Source organism: Arachis hypogaea, chromosome 11 (assembly GCF_003086295.3).
Source record: "Arachis hypogaea cultivar Tifrunner chromosome 11, arahy.Tifrunner.gnm2.J5K5, whole genome shotgun sequence".
NCBI classification, from domain to species: Eukaryota; Viridiplantae; Streptophyta; class Magnoliopsida; order Fabales; family Fabaceae; genus Arachis; species Arachis hypogaea.
This window is the reverse complement of record NC_092046.1, coordinates 12,279,776-12,306,971: the sequence shown is the minus strand read 5'-3', so window position 1 is coordinate 12,306,971 and position 27,196 is coordinate 12,279,776. Positions and strand designations below refer to the sequence as shown.

General features: G+C 36.9%; 1 protein-coding gene across 6 annotated transcripts; it reads left to right on the top strand.

The window, feature by feature from the left end:
* The first annotated feature begins 126 nt into the window (after positions 1-126).
* LOC112720283 (uncharacterized) lies at positions 127-26,865 on the top strand. Of its 6 annotated transcripts, none has more exons than XR_011867275.1 (8): positions 127-451; positions 3,089-3,118; positions 24,196-24,769; positions 24,852-24,974; positions 25,118-25,243; positions 25,462-25,588; positions 25,814-26,122; positions 26,261-26,865. XR_011867275.1 is itself a non-coding variant. In XM_025771169.3 (8 exons), the coding sequence occupies exons 5-8, from the start codon at positions 24,877-24,879 to the stop codon at positions 26,027-26,029; spliced, it is 567 nt and encodes a 188-aa protein (XP_025626954.1). In that variant the 5' UTR covers positions 127-451; positions 3,089-3,118; positions 24,196-24,316; positions 24,424-24,769; positions 24,852-24,876; the 3' UTR covers positions 26,030-26,215. The 6 variants fall into 6 exon arrangements, 2 of the variants coding, with proteins under 2 accessions (XP_025626954.1, XP_025626955.1); XM_025771169.3 differs by lacking the exon at positions 26,261-26,865 and having other exon boundaries at positions 24,196-24,316; positions 24,424-24,769; positions 25,814-26,215; XR_011867276.1 differs by lacking the exons at positions 24,196-24,769; positions 24,852-24,974; positions 25,118-25,243.
* The last annotated feature ends 331 nt before the right edge of the window (positions 26,866-27,196 follow it).

Sequence of the window (27,196 nt, the reverse complement as noted above, 5' to 3'; positions counted from 1 at the left end):
GCACCACAAGGTTTGGTTTAGTGGCAACTATGTTTGACTTGCTAGGAGATGCACCGAGTTTAAATCTCAGTTAAGACTGGATATTGTTTAAGAGCCCATAGTATCATGGTAGTGTGTGAATGTTTTGTGTTGGGTGTAATGACTAGGATAGGAGACTGTCGACAAAAAAAAAAAAAAGAACTGGTTTGATATTTTTTTTTCATTAAAAATTGTTGAAAAAAGAAATCCTAATTTGCTAATTCCATCATCAGCCTCAGTGCCTCACAAAGCACGGTCACACTACCAAGCCTTCCACTCGCAATAGACCGAGAGAGAACTGGTTCGCCTTCTGCCTCCGCTGCTGTTTCCGCCGCAGCTGGCTGCTGTCTTTCCCGTGAATTTGATTCCGCGTGTCCCTCTGCCGCTTATGTTTCTGCTCTTGCCTCCCTTTCTGTGCCTCTGCTCACCTCTGGTGAGTTCTTTCTCTTTTTTCTTTTTTTTTTTTGTTTCCTACTTAATTTAGCTAATTAGTTGATTTAGGCATTTTTCTAAACTAGTATAACGAACTTGAAGTGGAAGGCTAGGATTAGATGAGTTGAATGGGGAAGGAGCGGAGAAGAATTGTGTGTAACAGAGTAGGACTGATTGTGGGGAATTGAAGAGAAAACGGTGGAGAAGATTCTGAATAGCGAAAAGGTGAAAACTAGAGAAGGTATTACAAAGAGTGGAGGGGCGGGAGCCGGGAAGGGGTTAATAAGAGGAAGATGACAATGCCAAAGGATATTAGTTGTTGGGTATGAACAATGTTTGAGGTTAATGATAGGTAACGAGTATTGATTCTGCAGGCGGTAATTAAGAAGAATGTGAACTGCATTCGCTTCTGGCAAGCGAAAATCGAGGTATTAATTAAAACGCAAGCTTAGAGGGATTGTTGGATAAAAAAGAAAGGGAACTATATTGAAGAGATTTGGGGTATGCTGTGTAATGGGGAGGGACGAATAGATGCTGCTGCAGAAACTAGTACTACTTGTGTTAGTTTGTGTTCTCTTGGAAGCTTGGTGTATGTGTTACTCAATTTCTGAACTTTCTTTGGACTGGCATAATTGTTCAGCTAAGAGTACTCCTCTTGTATTTGAGCTCTCTTATTAAGTATCGGAAAAGAAAAAAAAAGCTAAACTTAGCTTATTAGTTATTTGTTGATTGGTTGATTTAATTCTCGATTTAGCTAATTAGTCCATTGATTGATTGGTTGATTGGTTGATTTAATACTTGAAAGTTGCTAATTAGTTAATTTGTTGGTTTAGTTCTACTTTACTGTTAGTTAATACTTTAGTAACGATAGATGATTGTGCACTTTGATGCATTTGAGAAGTCAAGTATTATGTTGGATTATGCTTTATAGTTACATTTGCTATCACCATCAGTGAAATTTACTATATATAAAGGGGATTGGAAGGGGTTGGTGCACAACCTCCTTTTTTTTCCCCCTATTTTTCTCCTAAAATACCATTTGTCATGTATATATTCACATTTGTTTGTTTGTTTGTTTGTTCTTTTTTTTGGGCTAATTCTAAGACTTGAACTTAAAGACAACTTAGTTATTATTTCTAATTTCATCTGAAATTATGTTGGTTGGCATTGATAAGCAAGCAGATTGTGGGTCTAAATTTAATTGTGCTTGATACAACAACAAAAACAACAAACTTGTATCCTATAATTTAAGGTCAACTAGATGGATCAAACAATACTGTTGTGCCCTTTCATGTATCATTGCTGCAGTAAGCTCATTTGTGCTTAGATTTCTTTGGACCACCTCATACAAAGTCTTCTTAGGTCTCTCTTTGCCCCTAACCACTAATGTATCTCCTTTCTAATCTACCCTCTTGATCAGATGCTCTACTGGGATTGTTAATGGTGCTAGTATGATTTAAATTGTTAATTGTTCCTGATAATATGATCTAAATTGTTAATGCTACTAGGATTTTGTTTTCAAAAAGAAGTAATGTTAAAAATATAAGTGTGAATTTCAACAGGGTGAGGTTAAGCTACCTCGATTTATGAAAAGAAGATAAAATGACACAAAACTAAGAAACAAGGAGAGTAGGAATTTAGCAGCGCTGCGTGATCCCTTGAAAATCAAATATAGCAACTTCCTTGAGTACTATGCTTTGGGCTCTGCATAGGTCATTTTTTAGTCTAAACCAAACCACACTATTCTTATAGATAGGCAATCTATTTCAGTTTAATAGCTATTGTTTTTATGCCTTGAAGATTTGTCCTTAATTAATAGTTTATTAGTAATGTGTTACTTGGTCAGGCTTTACTCCATGTTTCATCAAGAATTGCACATTGCATCATACTATCTTTGTGTGCGTGTCTACCACTGCCCGTCATTTGATTGTAATGGTATATAAATAAATTTGATATTTTATGAATTTTTTGTCTTTTTGGGGCATATGGATGTGATGAGGTGTGTACTTAGGGACTCATGCATACTATCGGAATCCCTCACCACTAGCCCAAATGTGGCCTTCTTTTTAAGAATCTTCTACGAACGCAATTGACTAGTTGTAATTATTTCCCGGCACTAATATATTAACTAATTTCTACCATTTGGGTTGGCTACAGTACATGGCTCAGTTTACCTTTTCTGGTTCTACCATAAACCAAATTTGAAGTAAAAGCATATAGAATAAAGTTGCTTCTTGGGTTTTCCTTGATCCCTTCTTACTATCTTCGTTTTGGTTCACTTTTCCTGTTGGAGCCTCTACTAGTCTTCTTCCATGACTAAATCAGATTAGGAAAGCTTCTGCTATTTTTCCTTAATAAGTACCACTCCAATGTCTAATCTTATCTTATCTTGTTTGACAACTCCACTTTGGCATTTTCTCTTCAATATGAAGATGCTTTGTTTTTTTTTTTTGGCACTAAACTACATAGCGTTCACTACCTTAATCATTGTTTCTGTCCTATCTGTTTTTTTTTGGTGACTTTCTGTCCTATCTGTTTGGTAGAATTTTCTTGCGTTTGACAATGAAGATGTGAAACAAAGCTGGATTCTCATTGTTTTCTTATCTGTTTTTTTCTTTTTTTGTTGCTGGTGTTGCAGTTATTAGCTGTAGCTAGGAAAAATGGCCAGGTAAGAGGTGGTGGTATTTTTATTTTTGATGACTACAAAACAAGTTGGTTTAAATGTTGATGTACCTCTCTCTCTCTCCACCATAGTTTTTGATTGTGGATGGCGACTCATCAGTGTTTTAAAATATCGGCCATGGTGGCGCCATAACGGTATGGCGTGGCGGGATTTGCCCTCGCCGCCATACAAACGCCACCGCGAAGGGGTTTTCACGGCGGGCAAAAGGCGGCCGCAATTGCGGTGACGCCATGGCGGACCGCCAGGAAAATGGCGAAAATTGCGGGTTTTTTCGAATTTTTAAAACAAATTCGAGGGTAAATGGGTAAATTAGCAAAACCCTAAATGATACATGTAACCCACTAACCCAGTTCAGCCGCTGCAACTCAAAAACGACTCTTCCTCTCTGATTCATGTCCAAAACGGCTTTCTATCTCTGTTCTCTTTCTCTCTTCTGTGTGCCTCCTGTGCCGCCGATATTCGCCATCGCCTGTCGCCGTTCGTCGCCGCCGGACGCCATCGCCTGCTGCCATCCGTCGCCGCTGGTGGACGCCGCCGCTCATCACCACAGTTCCCTCTTTTCTCTGGTTCGTACCAGTTACAGTACATACATTCCTTTTTTTTTTTTCATTTAGTGCACTCACTTGACTGTCTCCTTCTCTTCCCTCATAAACCTCTCTTCCTCCAACTTGTTTTCCTTTCAGTTCAGTTCACTATTTTATCATTTGTTAGTTTAAAGACATGATGAGACAATGGCTTTGGTCTTTCTCTTAAGTTTTTAGTTTTTATGTTCTATGTTTTATGTTTATTTCCTACATTTGATATTATATTTGCTGCATTAATTGGATATGTCTAGAAAAATGATTACATATATTAGATTTTATAGTTTATTATGTTTGCAATTTTTCTGCATGTTTTTTTGTACATATATATGCATTTTTCAGGTAATCCGCCATTTCTGCCATTTCCCGCAACGCCATCCGCCATTATTTTATGGCGGATTTTTGGCTCACCGCCATGAGCCGCCATCCGCAATCAAAAACTATGCGACTCATGGCGATGAACCAAAAATCCGTGATAAAATAATGGCGGATGGCATTGCGGGAAATGACGGATTACCTAAAAAATGCATATATATGTACAAAAAGACATGCAGAAAAAGTGCAAATATAATAAACACACTGTTTTAAAATATCGGTTATGGCAGCGCCATGGTGTTATGGCATGGCGGAATTTGGCCCCCCCGCCATATAGAGGCCACTGCGACGTGGTTTTCACGGCGGGTGAAAAGGCGGCCGCAATTGCGGTGGCGCCATGGCGGAACGCCATGAAAATGGCGGAAATGGCGGGTTTTTTTTTTTGAATTTTTCAAAAAAATCTTTGGGTAATTGGGTAAATTAGGAAACCCTAAGCGATACCTGTAATCCTAATTAGCCTCTTATTCAAAAACTTCTCTTCCTCTCTTATTCACGTAAAAAACGACTCTCCGTCTCTGTTCTCTCTTCTATGTGACTGCAGTCGGCGCCGATCTTAGCCGCTGCTCGTCGTCATTCGTCGCCGCTCATCAACGCTGGTGGTCGCTGCCCGTCATCGTTGGTGGTTGCCGTCGCTTATCACCATAGTTCCCTTTTTTTCTGGTTCGTAGTTACATACAATTCCTTTTTTTTTCTTTGTTGTTCGTTCTGTTCGTCGTCTCCTTCTCTTCCCTCATAAACCTCTCTTCCTCCAATTTTTTTTCATTCAGTTCAATTCACTATGTCAACTTTCAGACCAGCTCCTGATTCTAATACCTCTGTCCCTTCCCCTGCCTCTACCTCTGTTGGTCATGCTGCTGGCACTGTTCCTTCTCATCTTGGAGTTGCTGTCCGTTCTAGTAGAATTGATCCAAGCTGGAAATATGTTAGTACTGTGGAAGAAGAAAATACCAATGACACCATATGTAATTTTTGTAGAAAAATTATGAAAGGAGAGATTACACGGGCAACGTAGCACTTAATGATTAAGCCTGGAAATGTTGTTGGATGTAAAATGGTCCCAAAGGATGTTATTGCTGAATTATGAGAGTTTTACAATCAGAAAAAAATCGAGAAAGACAAAGTGCTACACCGGCAAGCATCGAGGAACATAGTGTCAATGCTAGGGAGCTTGATTTAGAAAGTTTGGGATTTGGACTGTTAGAAGAAGATGCTCAAGGAATTGATCCAATTTCAAATCCAACTCCAATGGCAGCAGCTAACGGGGGTGCAAGTTCTATGAGAGGTCCAATGGATTTGTTTGTTAAAAGACTCGAAACTGCCATTGTAAGAAACAAAAAAGAGAAATTGAGGCAGCAGAATATCAAGGAAGCATGTAATAAAGAAGCGGTTCGTAAAGTTCATCAATACATAGCACGGTGATTCTACCAAACTGGGATTCTGTTGAGCCCAGTGAGGTTGAAGAGTTTTCAAGAAATGATGTTGGCTGTTGGAAGCTTTGGTTCTAATTTACCTGCTCCCATTTATCATGCTCTAAGGGTTCCGTTCCTTAATGAGGAGTTGGAATACACCAAAGACTTGTTGAAGGGTCATAAAGAACAATGAAAAAAGTATGGCTGCTCTATTATGTTAGATGCTTGGACGGGTAAGAGACAAAGGAGCATTATCAATTTTCTTGTAAACTCTCATAACAATGTTTTTGAAGTCAATTGATGCCTCTAATTATGTGAAGACTGGTGAAAGAATATTTGAACTTCTTGATGATATTGTTGAGGAAATTAGGGAGTAAAATGTTGTTCAAGTTGTAACTGACAATAGGAGCAATTATGTTCTAGCCGGTAAGTTGATGATGGAGAAAAGACCGAACTTGTTTTGGTCTCTGTGTGCTGCCCGTTGTTTGGATTTGTTGCTTGAAGACATGGGAAGATACCATTAATCCAAAAAAACCATAAAAAGTGCCATTTCTTTGGTTAGCTTCACTTATAGCCACTCTAGCACTTTATCCATAGTGAGACATTTCATAAATGACAAGGAGTTCATGAGGCATGCAGTCACCCGATTTGCCACTTCATTTTTCTCTTTGGAAAGGCTTTACGAGGAGAAAGGAAATCTAAGAAGAATGTTCACCTCGGATAAGTGGGTGAGGAATAAGTTGTCAAGGGAGGCAAAGGGGAGGGAGGCGACAAAGATTGTTATCAGTCCTTTTTTTTTTTGGAATCATATCAAGTACACCTTTAAGATCATGGGTCCTCTTGTTTGGGTGCTTCGACTTGTTGACAGGGAGAAGAAGCCATCAATGGGTTATATATATGAAGCAATGGAGAAGGCAAATGATTGCATCATGAAAACATTTTCTAATGATGTGGGCAAGTACACTGAAGTTTTTAAAATCATTCACAACAGATGGAATTGCCAAATTCATCGTCCGTTGCATGCAGCTAGTCATTTTCTGAATTCGGAGTTGTTTTATGGCAACCCTCGCATTGAGCTGGATTTAGAAATTACAAAGGAGTGATTTGAGTGCATCACTAGATTGGTGTCAAGTCCAGCTGTGCAAGAGAAGTTATTGGAGGAACAAGCACTATATAAGGCCGGCTATGGACTTTTTGCATCACCCTTTGCAAAATCTCAGAGAAAAAAGCTTTTACCCGGTAAGATTAATTTTCCAATGCATTGTTAACTTAGAATGTTAGATTAAAATCTTAAGCCAAATTTATTTTAATTTTAATATTTTATAGCATTTTGGTGGTGGACATATGGGCATGAAACTCCAAACATGCGAGACCTTGCTATCAATATTTTGAGCTTGATTTGTAGTGCTTCAGATGTGAGTGCAACTGGAGTATTTTTGAGCATGTAAAGTATCACTAAAACTCGTTAAAATTTAGAAGTAATAAACTTCCAAACTTGAACACATATATTTGCATTTTTTCTACATGTTTTTTTGTACTATATGCATGTTTTAGGTAATCCGCCATTTTTGTCATTTTCTGCAATGTCATTCGCCATTATTTTATGGCGAATTTTCGGTTCACCACCATGAGCTGCCATCCGCAATAAAAAAACTATGAATAAACTATAAAATCTAATCTATATAATCATTTTTCTACTCATAAGACATTCAATTAATGTAGCAAATATATAGGAAATTCAGCAAATAAACATAAGACATAAAAACTAAAAACTTAAAAGAAAGACCAAAGTCTTTCTCATCATGTCTTTAAACTAAAGATTGATGAAATAAATAATCTAAATTCTAGCTCTCATCAACTTTATCCAAATTAACACGATTATTATCGTGCTCCTCTGCCCCTTTATCATCATCTGAATCAGTATCATTAAATTGAATCTCCTCTTCATTTTTGGAATCCTCTGAATTTTCAAATTCTGGTTCTTCTTCCTCTTCCACAATTATCGCGTTTCCTTTTTTGGAGGCCTTAGACCCACTCGGTCCACCCTTTAGAGCTACAGGTTGTTTCCCTTTTCTATTTTGTTGTCTTCTAGTATTTGTCGTAGGCTCATCTCCTCTCATTGATTCAAACACAAGGTTCCAACTCAAAGTGTTGTCACTTTCATGAACCAAACCCGCATCATCTTCAACATTATCATCACTTTGAAAGGTGGTAGTCCGAAGTCCTCCAACTAGCCACTCATTACACTAATCAATATCATTGAGTGTAATAGGGTCAACTTCATTTTTAAGGTCGTACTTTTTGATGAGTTGTTAGTTATATTTTATAAATATCAAATTCTCCATCGTTTCATGCTCAAGCCTATTTCTTTTTTTGGTATGAATCTGCAAAAGTATTAAATATAATCTAAGTTATTATGGAGTTTGGAAGTTTATTACTTAGAAACTTTAACGAGTTTAGGTGATATTTTACATGCTCAAAAATACTCTAGTTGCGCTCACAATTTAAAGCACTACAAGTTAAGCTCAAAATCTTGATTGCAAAGTCTCGCATGTTTAGAGTTTCATGCTCGTATGTCCGCCACCAAAATGCTATAAAATATTAAAATTAAAATAAATTTGGTTTAAGATTTTAATCTAACATTCTAACTAAGTTAACAATGCTAATGTTATTAGGTGAAAGCTTTTTTCTCTGAGATTTTGCAAATGCTTATCCAAAAAGTCCATAGCCGGCCTTGTATAGTGCTTACTCCTCCAATATCTTCTCTTGCACAGCTGGACTTGACACTAATCTAGTGATGAACTCAAACCACCACTTTGTAACTTCTAAATCCAACTCAATGAGAGGGTTGTCATAAAACAACTCCGGATTCCGAAATGACCAGCTGCATGCAACAGACGATGAAGTCGATGAAGTTGGCAATTTCATCTGTTGTCAATGATTTTAAAAACTTCAGTGTACTTGCTCACATCATTAGAAAATGTTTTCATGATGCATTCCTTTGCCTTCTCCATTGCTTCATATATATAATCTATTGGTGGTTTCTTCTCCCCATCAACAAGTCGAAGCACCCAAACAAGAGGACCCATGATCTTAAGGGTGTACTTGACATGATTCCAAAAAGAGGGACTGATAACCATCTTTGTTGCCTCCCTCTCCTTTGCCTCCTTTAACAACTTATTCCTTACCCACTCATCCAAGGTGAACATTTTTCTTAGATTTTCTTTCTCCTCATAAAGTCTTTCCAAAGAGAGAAATGAAGTGGCAAATCGGGTGATTGCATGCCTCACCAATTCCTTGTCATTTGTGAAGTGTCTCACCATGGATAAAATGTTGAAGTGGCTATAAGTGAAGCTAACCAAAGAAATGGCATTTTTTTAATGATTTTTTGGGTTAATGGTATCTTCCCGATGTCTTCAAACATCAAATGCAAACAATGGGCAGCACACGAGGTCAAAAACAAATTCGGTCTTTTCTCCATTAGCAACTTATCGGCTAGAACATAGTTGCTCCTATTGTCAGTTACAACTTGAACATTTTGCTCCTCAATTTTCTCAACAATACCATCAAGAAGCTCAAATATTTTTTCACCCGTCTTCACATAATTAGAGGCATCAATAGACTTCAAAAACATTGTCCCAGCGGGAGAGTTTATAAGAAAATTGATAATGCTCATTTGTCTCTTATCCATACAAGCATCTAATATAATAAAGCAGCCATACTTTTTTCATTATTCTTTATGACCCTTCAACAAGTCTTTGGTGTATTCCAACTCCTCATTAAGGAGCAGAACCCTTAGAGCATGATAAGTGGGAGCAGGTAAATTAGGACCAAAGCTTCCAACATCCCACATTTTTTGAAAACTCTTCAACCTTACTGGGTTAAATGGAATCCCAACTTGGTAGAATCATTGTGCTATGTATCGATGAACTCTACGAACTGCTTCCTTATTACATGCTTTCTTGATATTCTGCTGCCTTAATTTCTCTTTTTTGTTTCTTACAATGGCAGTTTTGGGTCTTTTAACAAACAAATCTATTAGACTTCTCAAAGAACTTGCACCCCCTCTAACTACCGCCATTGGAGTTGGATTTGGAATTGTATCAATTCCTTGAGCATCTTCTTCTGACAATCTAAACCCCAAACTTCTGAATCAAGCTCCCTAGCATTGACATTATGTTCCTTGGTGCTTGCCCGTGTAGCACTTTGTCTTCCTGGATTTTTTTCTGATTGTAAAACTCCCATAATTCAGCAATAATATCCTTTGGACTATTTTACATCCAGTAACATTTTCAGGCTTAATCATTAAGTGCTTCTTTGCCCGTGTAATCTCTCCTTTTATAATTTTTTCACAAAAATTACGTATGGTGTCATTGGTGTCTCATTCTTTCACAGTACTAACATATTTTCACATTGGATCAATTCTACTGGAACGGACAGTAGCGGCAAGATGAGCAGGAGCAGTGCCAGCAGCATGATCAGCAGAGGCAGGGGCAGGGACATAAGTATTAGAATCAGGGGTTGGTTTGAAAGTTGACATAGTGAACTGAAACTGAACGAAAAAAAATTGGAGGAAGAGAGGTTTATTGAGGGAAGAGAAGGAGACGGTGAACTGAACGAACAACGAAGAAAAAAAGGGATTATATGTAACTACGAACCAGAAAGAGAGGGAATTGTAGTGATGAGCGGCAACGACCAGCGATGAAGATCGGCACCGACGGCAAGCACAGAGAAGAGAGAACAAAGATGGAGAGCCGTTTTGACGTGAATAAGAGAGGAAGAGCAATTTTTGAATAACAGAGGTTAATTAGGGTTACATATATCATTTAAAGTTTCCTAATTTACCTAATTACCCTCATAATTTTTTGAAAATCTGAAAAAAAATTCCATTTCACGACATTCTGCCATGCGCCACTGCAATCGGCGCCTTTTCACCCGTTGTGAAAATCAAGTCTCGGTGGCCTCTATATGGCGGCAAGGCCAAATTCTGCCACACCATAACGCCATGGTGCTGCCATAACCAATATTTTAAAACATTGCTCTCCACTTGTATAGATTGAGATTTTGAGTCTTGTAAGTGGAAATCTACAGGCAACAATTTCAACTTCTAGTGATTTGGACCTTTAGTCTGATGTTGGTTTGCATTTATTCGCAAAAGCAAATCTGGAGTTCTCTTCAAGGTATATAAATCACTACTTTTTGACAATTTAGGTTGTCTTTCATTCTTGCATATATTGTATTTTGGTTGTGTTCAATATATGGGCAATAGTCACATTGAACATCCCCCTTAATTCTTAAGTAACAATTAACAATTTGACTAAAAACAAGGTACCTAGCATAGCCTAACATATGCGTGAGAAATTCAATAAATCAGATAGAACCAATTACACGGATAAATAAGTTCAAGTCATCTTAGGAAGGTGTAATATGGAATAGTATAACAGAATTTGGCTCACCCATTTTCTCTTGGTTGCTTTGACTTTGTCGAAGTATCTAATATTGTCATCGAAATTTGCACCCGATCACACATACACCAGAATTGCCCCGTCCTTGAAGAAATTCAGATTTCGTGGTTGTGTGACCATTTCCTGTTAAATCAACAGCAGTTAGTATGCTAATAGGTGTTGTAAGATTGAAATTATATTATAGTTTAAATACCAATATTTTGGGATATACACAGTAAAAATCGTGTTTGAATCTTGATGATTCCAATTCGTTGAATGTGTAACACATCCATTGCACGATCTGCATGGCCAAGTTTTTAGGTAGGAATTATGCCACTTTTTAAAGATATAATGTATGGCTACAATGCAGTTAACCCAGCAACGGGCTTGCAACGTGCATAAGTCCTTCCTGAGCAGTTCTAGATACGGTTTACCTTTGATGCCAAATGCTGTTGTTTCTCGAGAGACGCGTTCATAATCCATCCTCGGACTTGTTGCTCTCTACGCTCGCCGAACTTAAAATTCTTAAGCCTCGGATGCACGGATGGGATAGGGGACAGGGTGGGTGTCTTTGCCAACTGAGTCAATCCAAGAGAAAAGTTGGGTCGCACTGGACTCGGTGTGTGGCAATATAAACTCTTCGGCATCACAGTTTGGATGGTTTTCATGCTAATGGGCCTTATGTACTGACCTCGCTCAATGTTTTTCCACCGTTCTTCACTTTCTAGGCACCACAAGAACATGTCAAGGTCACTGCGTCGAAAACAATTTATGTTAGATAAAAGAAACACTTTATGCTTTTAAAGGAACTAGAATCATAGCATATGCAAAATGGACACAGATAACAAATTTTGTCACAAACAACTTGCCTTTCAAAATCATATCCTGTAAGTTGCACCAGTGCTGTTGATGGAGTAATTGGATCGAGACTTTCGAGGCTTGATGTTTTTTGAATTGTTTTTTCCTGATTGAGATTGACATCGGCATCTCCTAGGTTCTCATCTTGTGGGTTCTCCAGGTGTGGTAACAGTCGGCGCATTCTCTTAACAATTGTCCCATTGTCCTCGTCATCAGAGTTGAGAGCTACTGAAGGTGTCTCCGTGCGCTATGAAGCAGCTTTTTCTATAGATGGTTTTGTGTTCTCTCTACATGATCAACCTTCAAGAACGCACACCTTTCTTCTCGTAGCTTTCATGCTTTTTTGTGTTGTAAATATCCAACGCGGCACAAAACAGAAACAACCAATATATTCAATAATGTAGATAAAATAAAGCAGAAGATGAATTTGAATAAAAAACATCCATTATAATGTGGAGATGAACATTTGATTGATTCTGTCCAAATATCATCCAACTGTATCATAAAGATGAGCTACGATATAAAGAACGGAACCTATACCCACAATAAAATGTACTCACCTTAGGGCCACTGTCTGTTTTTTCGGTTGTGTGCGTCCTCATCTTGAGGGTGGTTTTGTTGTGCTCTTATGGGGTTGCCTTTTCATGAATTCCTTCTTGCTCTCTCTAGCGACGGTGCTTCCCTATTATGATATATCCAGAAAATAAAAAAATAACCATGCAATTGTTCACATAAGAATATTAAAATTGTAATCATACCAAATATCCAATGCACACCGAAACACAGAACTATTTTTGCAATTAGGGAAACCTATACCAAATTATTAAATAATCTATTCACTTCAACCTGGCATCATTCTCTTGCTCGAAAGATAATCAATGGAGCTTACTCAAATTTCATTAGATACTTACCTTGGGAGGTACTAAAGTTTTTCGTGCCCTCTTTGAATGTGCTTCTTTGTAACGTGGTTTTGTTGTTGTTTTATGTGCTTGGCCCTCAAGTTTTTCACCTTTTTTTGCTTTGTCTGCGATGCATCCCTGATTTTTAAAGATCCAATGTATCCGATAGTAATCCTCCAAATTAGATTTGGGAAAAACATCAAAATCATACTATTCATGTGGAAGCAAGGTATCATAGTACAGTATAAGAAAGGACTCGTTTAAGTTAGTATTTCGAAAAGAACACTAGTTCCTTTCTTTTCGAGTTCAGCGGCAGTTCATGCAGTGATCTATGGCTCCAATTCTTGACAGTCATCGAGTTGACCATGTTTCAGTCGTTGGAAGTACAATTCCTAGAGAGAAGGTAACAATTTATGGTTTGCAACATGAATAGTATGCTGCATCTACTAGTAGTTTAATAATGTAACATACCAATAGGGCAAACATGCAAGGGTGCTTTTCAACTTTATATTTTTCAATTGGCTTTCTAATCACTTGAAAGTTTTCAACGGCCAATTGAATCTACTTGGATCTGAGACATCCAGATTGTTTGTTGAGTTGTTAGGCAGATGAATATCTTAAGACTATTAAGATGAAATGTTGTCTGAACACCATCCTGTTTGCTTCGATTTCCATAGAGCAGCTGTAGTCGAAATCGCGCAGTTCGGTGGTCGTTTTTATGTGGAATTGTCCTTTGATAGCCACATGGGCAGCATTCTTTTTGTTGAATTTGGGGAAGTCGTCGCCTACATTATTGAAACATCTAAATACATACAATTACCGGTAGAATAGAAACATCGAAATCAAACGACTAGGAACAATAAAGGCTACTTAATATGGAAGATAAACTCGCCATCAGAAGGAATGCCTAAAACTCGCCCAATCAACTCGGCGTTAATGCAAATGTTGCCGACATATACTTTCAATGTGCTTGTTCGGACGTCGTAGGACCTTGCTAGCTGAACCATGATATCTTGCTTCATAGGCCAATGTTGGATTCACTTTAGAAATTCGAATCCTATAGCTTCTATTTCTACCCGCTTTGCTTCACCATTGTTTTTTTTCCAAGTGGTTGATCATATCGTTCATGTAACAAGGTGAACAACGTGTCTCTACTAGTTGCTTTCAACAAAGGAAGTAGCCGTAAGCAGCAAATATAATCATGTTGAAATAGAAGCCAATAACAGTGAACTGCGTATTATCCTTTTTTTCCATATTATAAACCCACCTGATTTGTGCCAGTGAAAAGTTTTGCCAGATGATAAAAAGGGTAATACGCAGTTCATTGTTATTGGATTATACTTTAACATGATTGTATTTGCTTCTTACGGCTACTTTCTTTGTTGACAGAAACTAGTAGAGACACGTTGTTCACCTCGTTACATGAATGGTATGATCAATGAAAGGAGCGTTACCGACGGCTTAGAATTTCTTCTCAATAAGAGAGATAACTTCATTGCAAGTATAGTTCTAAACCGACAGATAACACTCAATCAAAGTTTAATTTTTGGTTGTCACAAGTCCAACCCAATAAAAATAATCGAGAGTATTAGTCCCAAGTCGTTCTCCCTAGGAATTACAATCGAGTGCCTAATTATTGGTTATGAGGTTCAAGGGGTTGGGTTGATAAAGTGCAAGAAATTTAAATGACAAGAAATTAAAACAAACAACTAAAGATAACAATTACTAACAAGAGGCATTCATGGAAAGGATTGAGAATCAAGGCTTTTTATCCTAGTCATTAATCATCATACAATAATTAACAAGAGCTAATCCTATTTCGTCATCTCAAACATCGGAAGAATGTACAATATTATCTTCACATTGAGAGAAAGTCAAATAGGGCTAGTTAATCTCAATCCAAAAGTCCTAATCAACTTACTAATTGAATTAGTAAAAGATTAGCGTCAATGAAAACAATATTAACTAACAACTTTAGATCACTAATTTAAATTGAGTATTAATGACTCAAGATTGCCCAATTTCTCTTTTCAAGCGAAGAATGCTCATAAACTACTCTAAAGCCCAACCAAGTATTTTGTCAAACACTTAGAAGGCATAAAAGAAAAGCATGGTAAAATTGCAAGAATAATAAAATCTACTACTACCCAATGCGAGAAAATAATAACAACTCAATTAAACATCAATAACATGAAAATATAAAATTGCATTAAAGAAAATCCAAATCCAACAATAGTGTATGAACATGAAAAGAACATAAAAGGGAAATTAACAAGTAAAATTAAGAGAACAAGGATGTAGGAACAAGAAATTGTAAAGAAAACTAGATGAAAACAAGAATTAAAACCTAGATCTAAGAGAGATTATCCTAATTCTAACATAATTCTAGAGAGAAGAGGGAGCTTCTCTCTCTAGAAACTACCTAAAGCATGATCCTAAGCTACACTAATTGCTCCTCCTTGACCCATTTTGAATTCTGCATCAAATAGCTTCATAAATGAGTTGGATTTGGGTCTGGATGGCTCATAAATCGCCCCCAGCGTGTTGCCTTTAATGAGGTCACGTGACGAACGTCATGCGTGCACGTCGATGACGCGTGCGCGTGGCTTTGACAAAATTCTCTCTCACGCGTACGCGTAGATGACGCGTGCATGTGTCCATGAATCCTGCAAATGTTCATTTCCTCGTGAATTCTCCACTTTGCATGTTTTTCTCTTCACTTTTTCCATCCAATCCTTGCCTTATAAGCCTGAAATCACTCAAGAAACATATCAAGGCATCGAATGGAATTAAAGTGAATTAGATTTAGCTATTTTAAGGCTTAAAAAGCATGTTTTTAACTTTTAAGCACAAATTAGGAGAATTTTACAAAACATGTTATTTCATTGAATAAATGTGAGATAAGTTGATAAAATCTCCTAAATTCAACACAAGATAAACCACAAAATTGGGGTTTATCAAACCTCTCCACACTTAAACTAAGCATGTCCTCATGCTAAACTCAAGAAAGAGACAAAGGGTATCAACATTTATTCAATGCAAACTATCTAGATGCAATCTATCTAAATGTAATTTATCTAAATGCATGCAACTACTTGATCAAAATAAATCAATTTTCAAGAAAACAAATATGAACATGAGGGCTAAAAGTATTAACAACCAAGTCAAATCCACAATTGAATTTAGTTATTAAAAAGAATTATAAACCTGCAAGATAAGAGATTATCATGGGTGAAAACATGTAATTGAGAGATCGAATCCTCACCGGATGTGTTTCTGCTCTAGTAACTCAAGTGTATATGGTTAATTCACTCAATTCTCCTCTAATCATGTTTTTCAATATTTGTTTTTCATCTAACAATCAATAATTATTCAAATGCATGCATACAAATATCATGAGAACTTATCCATGGGTTGTAATAGGGCTAGGATCAAGGTAGGATTGTATTTGGTTAAGTGAGCTTGAAATTTGAATATTTGACTAGTTTAAGCTCTCACCTAACCTAAACAACAACCTATACAATTCAAAGCAAATCTAACTACCAATTCTTCACTTTTTCACACACTCATGCATTCTCTTTTTATCACAACATATATGCACTGTTATTATTACTTTAACTTTGGGGCATTTTGTCCCCTTTTTATCGCTTTTTATTTTTTTATTTTTTTCTTTTTCTATATTTTCTTTTTTTTTTCTTTTGTTTTTCTCTTTTTTTTTTCTTTTTGATGAATTATATACAAAAGAACCAATGCATATGGTTTAAACATTTAATGCATAAGTACATACCCAATTTTCAATGAAAACTCAAAATACACTTTTACCTCTGCCAATGTTTTCAAATTTTTCACAATCGAATGATAAACACCCTCATTAGTCTAAGCTAATCAAAGATCTAAATGAAGGACATTTATTGTTTTTCACATTAAAGCTAGTAATGTACTAAAATTAAGAACAAAAGGGGATTAACATAGGCTCAAAGTTGGCTAACAATGGCAGATAAAAGGTAAGGTCATTTGGGTAAGTGAGCTCAATGAAATGAAGGCCTCAATCATATAAATGCATTCATACACAGAATAATGGACATAAAGAATCAAACAAATCAAAGATTGTAATCATAGAAAGAGAATAATACACACAATTAGGCTCAAGACTCACATGCTCATCTGTTCTTAGCTCAAAAACATGCTCCACAATATATAATTCAAGCAAGTTCAATGAAATTTTTTTTTTTCAAATCAATTGGGGGTTGCCCTATAGATAAAATTTTCTTGGAAGATTTCATTATTTTGACTAAGCTTATTATATGCAAACTAAGAAAATGCAACTAAAAATTCTAATGACCTAAAGATGAAATACGAAAGTGTTAGGATTAGAAATTTTTCATCCAAAAACACCGATTGGTCAGACGACCTCCCCACACTTAAAAGTTTGCACCGTCCTTAGTGTATTCAAAGATGAGCAAGGGAGTACGGCGATTATACGGATTGCCACCTTCAGCTGGTGGATCAACCGGCTGCTGCGTGTTCTTTCTTCCGCTTCCATTTTCGCTTATGGTAAATCATCCTGAAAGATAGAAAATAGGTGAGTAAGACAAGTAAATGCAAAAGCAAGGAAGCATATATTGTTGGAATGAGGTAAGAATTACTAAAATGAAGCGAAGTAATAAGTGTGTGACATTGATACAAACAAATGTGTCACCACTACACAAAAAGAGTATGTATTCCACTCATTTTAGTGCGCTTGAAATACTTTAAAGTAAACTTGTTGGTTAAGGCAAACAACAAGCAATAGAGAAGCATAAAAGTACTCAAGTAAAAATCAAATAATTGTGAATTGGATGAGGTATGGACATAAATTGATGTGCAAGGTAACTTTAATGAACAAAATGGAATATGAAACTTACACATCAATCAATGACACACTTTTGAATTTTATTTGCAATACCTAATTGACATAGAAGTGGAAGACATGGGTGCTATAGAATTTAGGAAAAGGAAGATAGAAGTGAAAATCAATCACATAGCAAGCATGGTCCACAAAGCTTGAAAAGCTAAAAAATATGCAATTATGTAAGCTTACGATCCAATTTCACAATTCCAAAATCTCAATACATGAAATAAATAATCTAAATAAAACTCAATCATAAACAGCATTACCTAACAAAAAATGCATTGAATAGAAGTAATTGCCTAATAATGGATAATGAAATCAAATCACATGGTGGCCAAACATGCAATTAAAAAGATTTAAAGTGCTTTGAAGGCAATGTACAAGTACTTGGTATGCAGAAATGTTGAGCATGAAAAATTCAAAACCAAGTAACCAATTGTATCCTCAATAAAGAAATCCAACAATGAATATAAAAAATAATTATACTAAAATAGCATTAAGTTAATAATAAGTAGCAATAAACAGCAAACTAAATTAATAATCCAACACTTATCATGAAAAATAGAAAAACAGAAATTAAACTAACTAAGTAAGTAGCTAACTAGCTAGCTAACTAAATACGGTGGTGATAGATGGTGCATGGTCGTGGTGGATGATGATTGGAGGAAGGAAAGAGAAGAAGAGAAGGGAAAAGAAGAAAAGAAATGGAGAGAAGAGAAGAAAAGAAGTGAGTGAAACAGAACAGGGCGTCACGCGTACGCGTGCATGGCAAAGTTGGGGTGTGACGCATATGCGTCGAAGACGCGCAGGCGTGGAAGGCACAAAATTGAGGGTGACGCATATGCGTGGATCACTCGTACGCGTGGGAGGAATTTGTGCTAGACGCACAATTCTCGCACCCTACGCGCACAACTCTCTGGTTTTTGTACTGCACCTGGAAATTTTTGGGGGTCACGCATACGCGTGGGCGAGGCGTACGCGTGGATGGGTTGGAAACTTGGGTTCACGCGTACGCGTGGGTGACACGTATGCGTGGCTGGGTGCTCTGTTTTTCAAAATTTTTCAAGTTCTAGCACCAAAGCAAGCATTCCAAACATCTAAACAACTACCAAAACACCATCAAACCTTATTTGACATACTAGACTACCAACTAAACTCAACAAACCAAAATAAACATGAAATTTAACTTATTTACCAATATTTACAAAAGAGAAAAGCGAAAAGATGTTACCATGGTGGGGTGCCTCCCACCTAGCACTTTTATTTATTGTCCTTAAGTTGGACTTATGGAAAGCTCTCATTAAGGTGGCTTGTGCTTGAATTCATCCTTGAACTTCCACCAATGCTTGGTCTTCCATTGGTTGTCAGAATTTCTAACTAAGTGCACCAAACCTTGGTGATGTTCTTCACAAGATTGGAGCTCTCAAAATTGATCCGCGTCTTGTAATCCAGGATTCCAAACGTTGTTTTCACACCTATCTTCAAGTTGATCATGGTAATTCCATCCGGGTGATATGCACATAGAATTCTCATATAAGCACCCAAACATCCTCCTAGATCCTATCAATTGAGAACTACACCAATCCATGCTCCTAAACTTTGAGCTTCCAACCATAATGAACCTAGATTTACAACGCCAACGACTAAACATCCTTCTCTTACGCTTCATTCCACAAAGCGCCCTAAGTTGGTCATCTGTTTAAAGCAAACCAAATTCAAGTGGGATAAAAAAAGCTAAGAGTAATAAGTTTTACCCACTCAAATGAAGGAATAGATGGTGACTTAGGTAGAGAAGTTTTCAATGACCTTGATAAAGCACATTCCACTCCCGTCCATTGATGCGTGAGCATCTTGTCTATCTTTTCCTAGTGAATTTGCATCTAATTTGTTGAGTTTAATTAAGAATTAATTATATTTTAGCCACTATGGATGCTATTTTGAGTTTTGTGCAATACTGTTTATTTTAGGTAGCATTTGGCAGAATTTGATGGAGTTTTTGCAGAGAAAGAGAAGAAGCCAAGGAGATGACCAGCGAATACCGACGCGGACGCATGGCTCACGCGACCGCACGGAATGGAAGAAATCGCAATGACACGATCGCGTGCCTGACGCGATCGCGTGGACTGGAATCTGCACAAATGACGCGAACGCATGGACGACGTGGACGCGTCACATGCGCCACGTGCAGAAAATGCAGAAAAACGCTGGGGGCAATTTCTGGGCTGTTTTAACTCAATTTTCAGCCCAGTAAACACAGATTAGAAGCTGCAGAATGGATAGAACAAGTGGTCCCCACCCATCAACTGAAGATCTGTTAATTAATTCAAATTTAAATTCAAATCTTAAATTAGAAAAATATATTATTTTAAGTTTAATTTTTTAATATTAGATTTTAAATTTATTAGGATTAGTTATAAAAAGGGATCTGATACCATCAGATTGGTACGCTGTACCTTTTTACCTGAATCCTTATTTTCTCTTTTCCATGAGCAACTAAACCTCCACTGTTAAGGTTAGGAGCTCTGTCTATTTCTATGATTAATTTTATTGCTTTTACTATTTTAATTTATGTATGGATTTATAATTTAAGAATTGTTTTCGCTCTTTATTTTATGAATTTGGGTGGAACGGAAGTATGACCCTCTTTCTATTTGAGTTCTTGTAAAACTTTGAAAAACTCTTTACCTGAACAACAGCTTGAAAACTATTTCTCCTAAATTTTAATTATCTGAATTTAATAGGATACGTGACATATAATCCTTTTACCTCTTGGATAATTAGAGTTTTGTGGCATATAAACTAGAAATTGATTATCACCCTCTAATTGGAATTAATTGACCAAGGAATTGGCAGTTAATGAATTTTAGAGGAGACTAGGAAGGTCTAAGGAATTAGGGTCTAGTCACATAGGTAGCGTTTGTTTTGAGGTACTGAGATAGAGACTGAGAGACTGAGACTCAGTATTATGTTTGTTGGTTCAGAGACTGGTACTAAAATTCTTGTCTCTGTCTCCAAAGTTTCAGTATTTCAGTACCTCCAAAAAGTAGAGACACAGGGGACTAAAATTTTTAGAGATAGAGACTGAAATTTTAATAACATTTTATACCTAAAATACTTTCATTTCAATTAATTAATTCCAATTTTATCATTTGTACAAATTAAATTAGAATTTTATTCGTGTTTTAATTTTTGTCTCCCACTTTGCACCAAACAAAATACTGAAATTTATTTCAATCTCTGTCTCTTAGTCTCTGTCTCTCAGTCTTAGTCTTTCTATCTCTGTCTCTCCACCAAACGCTACCATACAGTTTGCCATAAATTAAATCCTGCATAATTAAATTAGTTAGTAAGAAAAGTTAATTCGGAAAAATAGATAACTCTGAAACCTTAACTATCTTCTCCATATTTTTTCCAAAGTATTTACTTGCCTTTCTTCAATATTTTTGATATTGTTTAATGTCTTTTATATTGCATCTCAACACCAATTTTTGTTTGTCTAACTAAGCCTATCAAACACTATTGTTGCTTAGTCCATCAATCCTCGTGGGATCGACCCTTACTCACGTAAGGTATTACTTGGTACGACCCGGTGCACTTGCCGGTAAGTAAGTGTGGTTGTAAATACCGCACCATCCATCCTCTTCTAAAGGCTTCCACCACTTGACAAGATGTTTCAAGCTCTACCTCTTTCCAAGCTTCTTAAGGTTCACATTATTCCTCACCAATTTCTTCTAGCTCTTTCCTATCACTCAAATCGTATCTTGGAGATTGAGTGAAATCTACTTCAACATCAACTTCAAATTCAATGGGGAAGGATTCATCAAGCTCAAAAGGATCATATGTTGATACAGAATCATCATAAATGGGAGGGTTTGTTGCTTGTCTTATTTCTTCCAATTCTTCATTCACAATATACCTTGGAGGTTGTGCACTAGCCTCCTCAACATCAATTTCAAACTCTATGAAAGAAGATTCTTCAACTTGGGATTCCTCTTTGCATTCAACATCTCCTAAATATTCAACCACTTCTTCCAGTTCAATTATCTCTACTTCCTCCTCTTCTTGCAATTCTTGCTTCAACTCTTTTTCTTCACCTTGAAACTCTAAATTCTCCTTCTCATTGTGCTCCTTAATTAATCCTCCACATTTAATAATAAGGGTGTCTTGGATAGTTGAGCACAATGATGCCAACTGGCTCATCACTTCAGTTAAGTTAGCCACGACTTTCCCTTGCTTTTGGCAACGAGTTAGAAGTTCTTATTGTTCTTGCATTAGGGGTTGGAGAGATTCGTCCAATGAAGGTGGTGGTGGAAGAGAGGGTTCATTGTTTGGAGGAAGAGTGTCATAGTTGGAAGGTGGCTCATATTGGTGAGAGTATTGAGGTGGTGTATATGGAGATGGTAATTCTTGGGAGTATTAGTGTTGGAATGGCGGTGGCTTTAAGTGTGGTTCATATGGCTCGTAAGGCGGTTAGTATGGTAGGTATGGATTAGGATCATATGGAGGTGAATGGCGGTAGGAGGCTTGTGAGTATGGTGGTTGAGGGCTATGTTAAGGGAAGGGGTCATATGTGTGTGGTGATTGTGATTGACAACCACAATGAGGGTCACTACATCATATCCATTAAGTTGGTAAGCATTAGGAGTTGGATTGTACCCATAAGAAACCGGAGAAGGGTGTTGCCAAGAAGGTTGTCCGTATGAATGAGGCTCCTCCCATCTTTGATTTTCAAATCCTTGATGCAAATCTCCATTGAAGTTTCCATTTTCTGCAACATAGTTTGAACCAAACTCATAGCTAAAAGGGTAAGAATTCATAGTGGAAAAGGGAAAACAACAACAAAAGCTAATAAGAAACAAAGAAAACAAGTCCTAAGACTAGCAAGCAAGCAAAAATCAAACTATTCACATTATTTACATATGAACAATAACTAATAGCAAGCACACATTGCGATTCCCCGGCAACGGCGCCAAAAATTTGAAAAGAGTGTTACCGTCGGCTTAGAATTTCTTCTCAATAAGAGAGATAACTTCGTTGCAAGTATAGTTCCAAACCGACAGATAACACTAAATCAAAGTTTAATTTTTGGTTGTCACAAGTCCAACCCAATAAAAATAACCGAGAGTATTAGTCCCGGGTCGTTCTTCCTAAGAATTACAATCGAGTGCCTAATTATTGGTTATGAGGTTCAAGGGTTTGGGTTGATAAAAGTGCAAGAAATTTAAATGACAAGAAATTAAAACAAACAACTAAAGATAACAATTACTAACAAGAGGCATTCATGGAAAGGATTGAGAATCAAGACTTTCTATCCTAGTCATTAATCATCATACAATAATTAACAAGAGCTAATCCTATTTCGTCATCTCCAACATCGAAAGAAGGTACAATGTTATCTTCATATTAAGAGAAAGTCAAATAGGACTAGTTAATCTCAATCCAAAAGTCCTAATCAACTTACTAATTGAATTAGCAAAATATTAGCATCAATGGAAACAATATTAACTAACAACTCTAGATCACCAATCTAAATTGGGTATTAATGACTCAAGATTGTCCAATTTCTCTTTCCAAGCCAAGAATGCTCAAAAACTACTCTAAAGCCCAACCAAATATTTTGTCAAACACTTGGAACGCATAAAAGAAAAGCATGATAAAATTGAAAGAATAATAAAATCTACTACTACCCAATGCGAGAAAATAACAATAACAACTCAATTAAACATCAATAACATGAAAACATAAAATTGCATTGAAGAAAATCCAAATCCAACAATAGTGTATGAACATGAAAAGAACATAAAAGGGGAATTAACAAGTAAAATTAAGAGAATAAGGATGTAGGAACAAGAAATTGTAAAGAAAACTAGATAAAAACAAGAATTAAAACCTAGATCTAAGAGAGATTACCCTAATTCTAACCTAATTCTAGAGAGAAGAGGGAGCTTCTCTCTCTAGAAACTACCTAAAGCATGATCCTAAGCTACACTAATTGCTCCTCCTTGACCCATCTTGAATTCTGCATCAAATAGCTTTAGAAATGAGTTAGATTGGGCCTGGATGGCTCAGAAATCGCTCCCAGCGTGTTGCCTTTAATGAGGTCACGTAACGAACGTCACGCGTGCGCGTGAACGACGCGCGCGCGTCGCTGGCAAATTTCCTCCTCACGCGTACGCGTGGATGACGCGTGCGCGTGGCCATGAATTCTACAAATGCTCATTTCCTCATGAATTCTCCACTTTGCATGCTTTTCTCTTCACTTTTTCCATCCAATCCTTGCCTTATAAGCCTGAAATCACTCAACAAACATATCAAGGCATCGAATGGAATTAAAGTGAATTAGATTTAGCTATTTTAAGGCCTAAAAAATATGTTTTCAACTCTTAAGCACAAATTAGGAGAATTTCACAAAACATGCTATTTCATTAAATAAATGTTAGATAAGTTGATAAAATCCCCCTAAATTCAACACAAGATAAACCACAAAATTGGGTTTTATCAATCAACCACTTGGAAAAAAAAACAATGGTGAAGCATAGCGAGTAGAAATAGAAGCTATAAGATTCAGATTTCTGAAGCGAATCCTACACTGGCCTGTGAAGCAGGATATCATGGTTCAGCTAGCAAAGGCCTACGACATCCGAACAAGCACATTGAAAGTATATGTCAGCAACATTTGCATTAACGCCAAGTTGATTGGGCGGATTTTAGGTATTTCTTCTGATGGTGAGTTTATCTTCCATATTAAGTAGCTTTTGTTGTGCCTAGTCGTTCGATTTCGATGTTTCTATCCTACCGATAATTGTAAGTATTTAGATGTTTCAATAAAGTAGGCGATGACTTTTTCCGAGTTCAACAAAAAGAATGGTGCCCATGTGGCTGTCATAGGACATTTCCACATAAGAATGACCACCGAACTGCGCGATGTCGACTACAGCTGCTCTATGGAAACTGAAGCAAACAGGATGGATTTCTGACGACATTTCATTTTAGTGGTCTTAAAGATGTTCCTATGCCCAACAAACAATCTCACCGTGGCACATACCCTCGATTCTGGATGTCTCGGATCCAAGTAGATTCAATTGGCCATTGAAGACTTTCAAGTGATTGGAAAAGGCAATTTAAAAATATAAAGTTAAAAAGCACCAAACATGCGAGGGTTGCATGTTCGTCCTCTTGGTATGTTATATTATTAAATTATTAATAGATGCAGCATACCATTCATGTTGCAAACCATAAATTGTTACCTCCTTCTCTCTAGGTATTGTACTTCCATCGACTGAAACATGGTCCGCTCGATGACTTTCAAGAACCGGAGCCATAGATCACTGCATGGACTACTGCTGAACTCAAGAAGAAGGCAACTAATGTTGTTCTTTCCGAGGTACTAATTTAAACGAGTTCTTATTTATGCTGTACTATGATACCTTGCTTTCACAAGAATAATATAATTTTTATAACTTGGAATTTTTTTTCATATCTAATTTGGAGGATTACTATCTGATACATTGGATCTTTAAAAATCAGATATGCATTGCAAACAAAGCAGAAAAAGGTAAAGAACTTAAGGACCGAGCACGTAAGACGCCAACAAAACCACATTCTAAAGAAGCACACTCAAAGAGAGTACAAAAAACTTCAATGCCTCCCATAGTAAGTACCTATTTGAATTTGAGTAAGTTTCATTGGTTATCTTTCAAGTAAGAGAATGATGCGAGTTGAAGTGAGTAGAATATTTAATAGTTTGGTGTAATTTTTCCTAATTGTAAAAGTGGTTGTGTTTCGGTGTGCATTAGATATTTTATATGGTTACAATTTTGGTATTCTTATGTGAACAATTGCATGGTTATTTTCTGGATGTATCCGAACAGCGAAGCACCATCGCTAGAGAGAGCAAGGAGGAATCCACGAAAGGGCAGCCTCGCAAGACCACAACAAAACCACCCTCAAGACATGGACGCACATAACAACCGGAAAAGACAGACAGTGGCCCCTAAGGTGAGTACATTTTATTGCGTGTATAAGTTCCATTCTTTATATCGTAGTTCATTTTTATGATATAGCTAGATGTTATTTGGACAGTGTCAATTGGATGTTCATTTTTGCATTATAATGGATAATTTTTTATTTAGATTCATCTTCTTCTGCTTTATTTTATCTACATTATTGAATATATTGGTTGTTTCTGTTTTGTGCCCCTTGGATATTTACAACATTGGAAAGCATGAAAGATATGAGGAGAAAGGTGCGCATTGTCAAAGGAACACAAAATCATCTACAGAAGAAGCTGCCTCACAGCACATGGTGACACTTACAGTAGCTTTCGACTCTGATAACGAGGACAATGAGCCAATTGTTAAGAGAATGCGCCAACTGTTTCAATACATGGGGAACCCACAATATCAGAACCTACGGGATGCCGAAGTCAATCTCAATTAGGAAAAAACTCTTCAAAAAACATCAACCCTGAAGATCTTGATCCAATTACTCCATCAACGGCATTGTGCAACTTACAAGATATGATTTTGAAAGGCAAGTTGTTTGTGACAAAATTTATTATCTGTGTCTATTTGCATGTTATGATTCTAGTTTCTTTAAAAGCATAAGTGTTTCTTTTATCTAACATCAATTGCATTCGACGCACTGGCATGTTATCTTTACGGTGCCCAGAAAGTGAAGTACTGTGGCAAATATTGAGCGAGGTCGGTACACAAAGCCTATTAGCATGGAATCCATCCAAACTGTGATGCCGAAGAGTTCATATTGCCACGCCAATCCAATGCGACCCAACTTTTCTCTTGGATTGACTCAGCTGGCAAAGACACCCACCCCGTCCCCTATCCCATCCGTGCATCCGAGACTTAAGAATTTTAAGTTCGACGAGCGTAGGGAGCAACAAGTCTAAAAATGGATTGTGAACATGTCCCTCGGAAACAGCCTTTGACATAGTACGAAGGTAGACCGTATCTAGAACTGCTCAGAAAGGATTTATGCACGTTGCAAACCTGTCGCTGGGTTAGTGCTGGAAGTTTTTCCACTGATTCTTCTAAAAAGGTGCAGCTAATCTGAGGATTAGGGTTTTTAAAAGGATTTTGGGGATTAAAATGACAAAAAAATGTATCCGCCACATCAGCGTGGTAAGAGTAAGTCCAAGTTAGCTTTCCAATCACGTCTCATTGACGGAAAATAGTTTAGGGACTACTATGAATTTCGAAGTGCAAGTTCAAAATTGAATAACTATAAAGTTCGAGAATTACTTTGGGACTCGAGTACAACTTTAGGGGCCAAATTGAAACTCAATTTTCATCGAGGACTATAATTTCATAATACATATAAGTTATAAAGGTGATATGACTACAAAAAAGGGGTATGTTTTATATTGCTATTTGAATCATTTTTAAGAAAACGCCAAAAATTGACTTTAGTATAAGTGGCCTTTACAGATATCCGCGCTTCGTGTTTTTCGTCTACCAAGCCAAGGTATAACTCATCGAACCAGAAAAATCTAAAGTTATTCCAAGGTGGACGAGTTACACAGAAGAGATCCGACCAGCTGAACAAGAACAACCTCTATTATGTTTGCTTCATTATCATCTCATTCTCCAC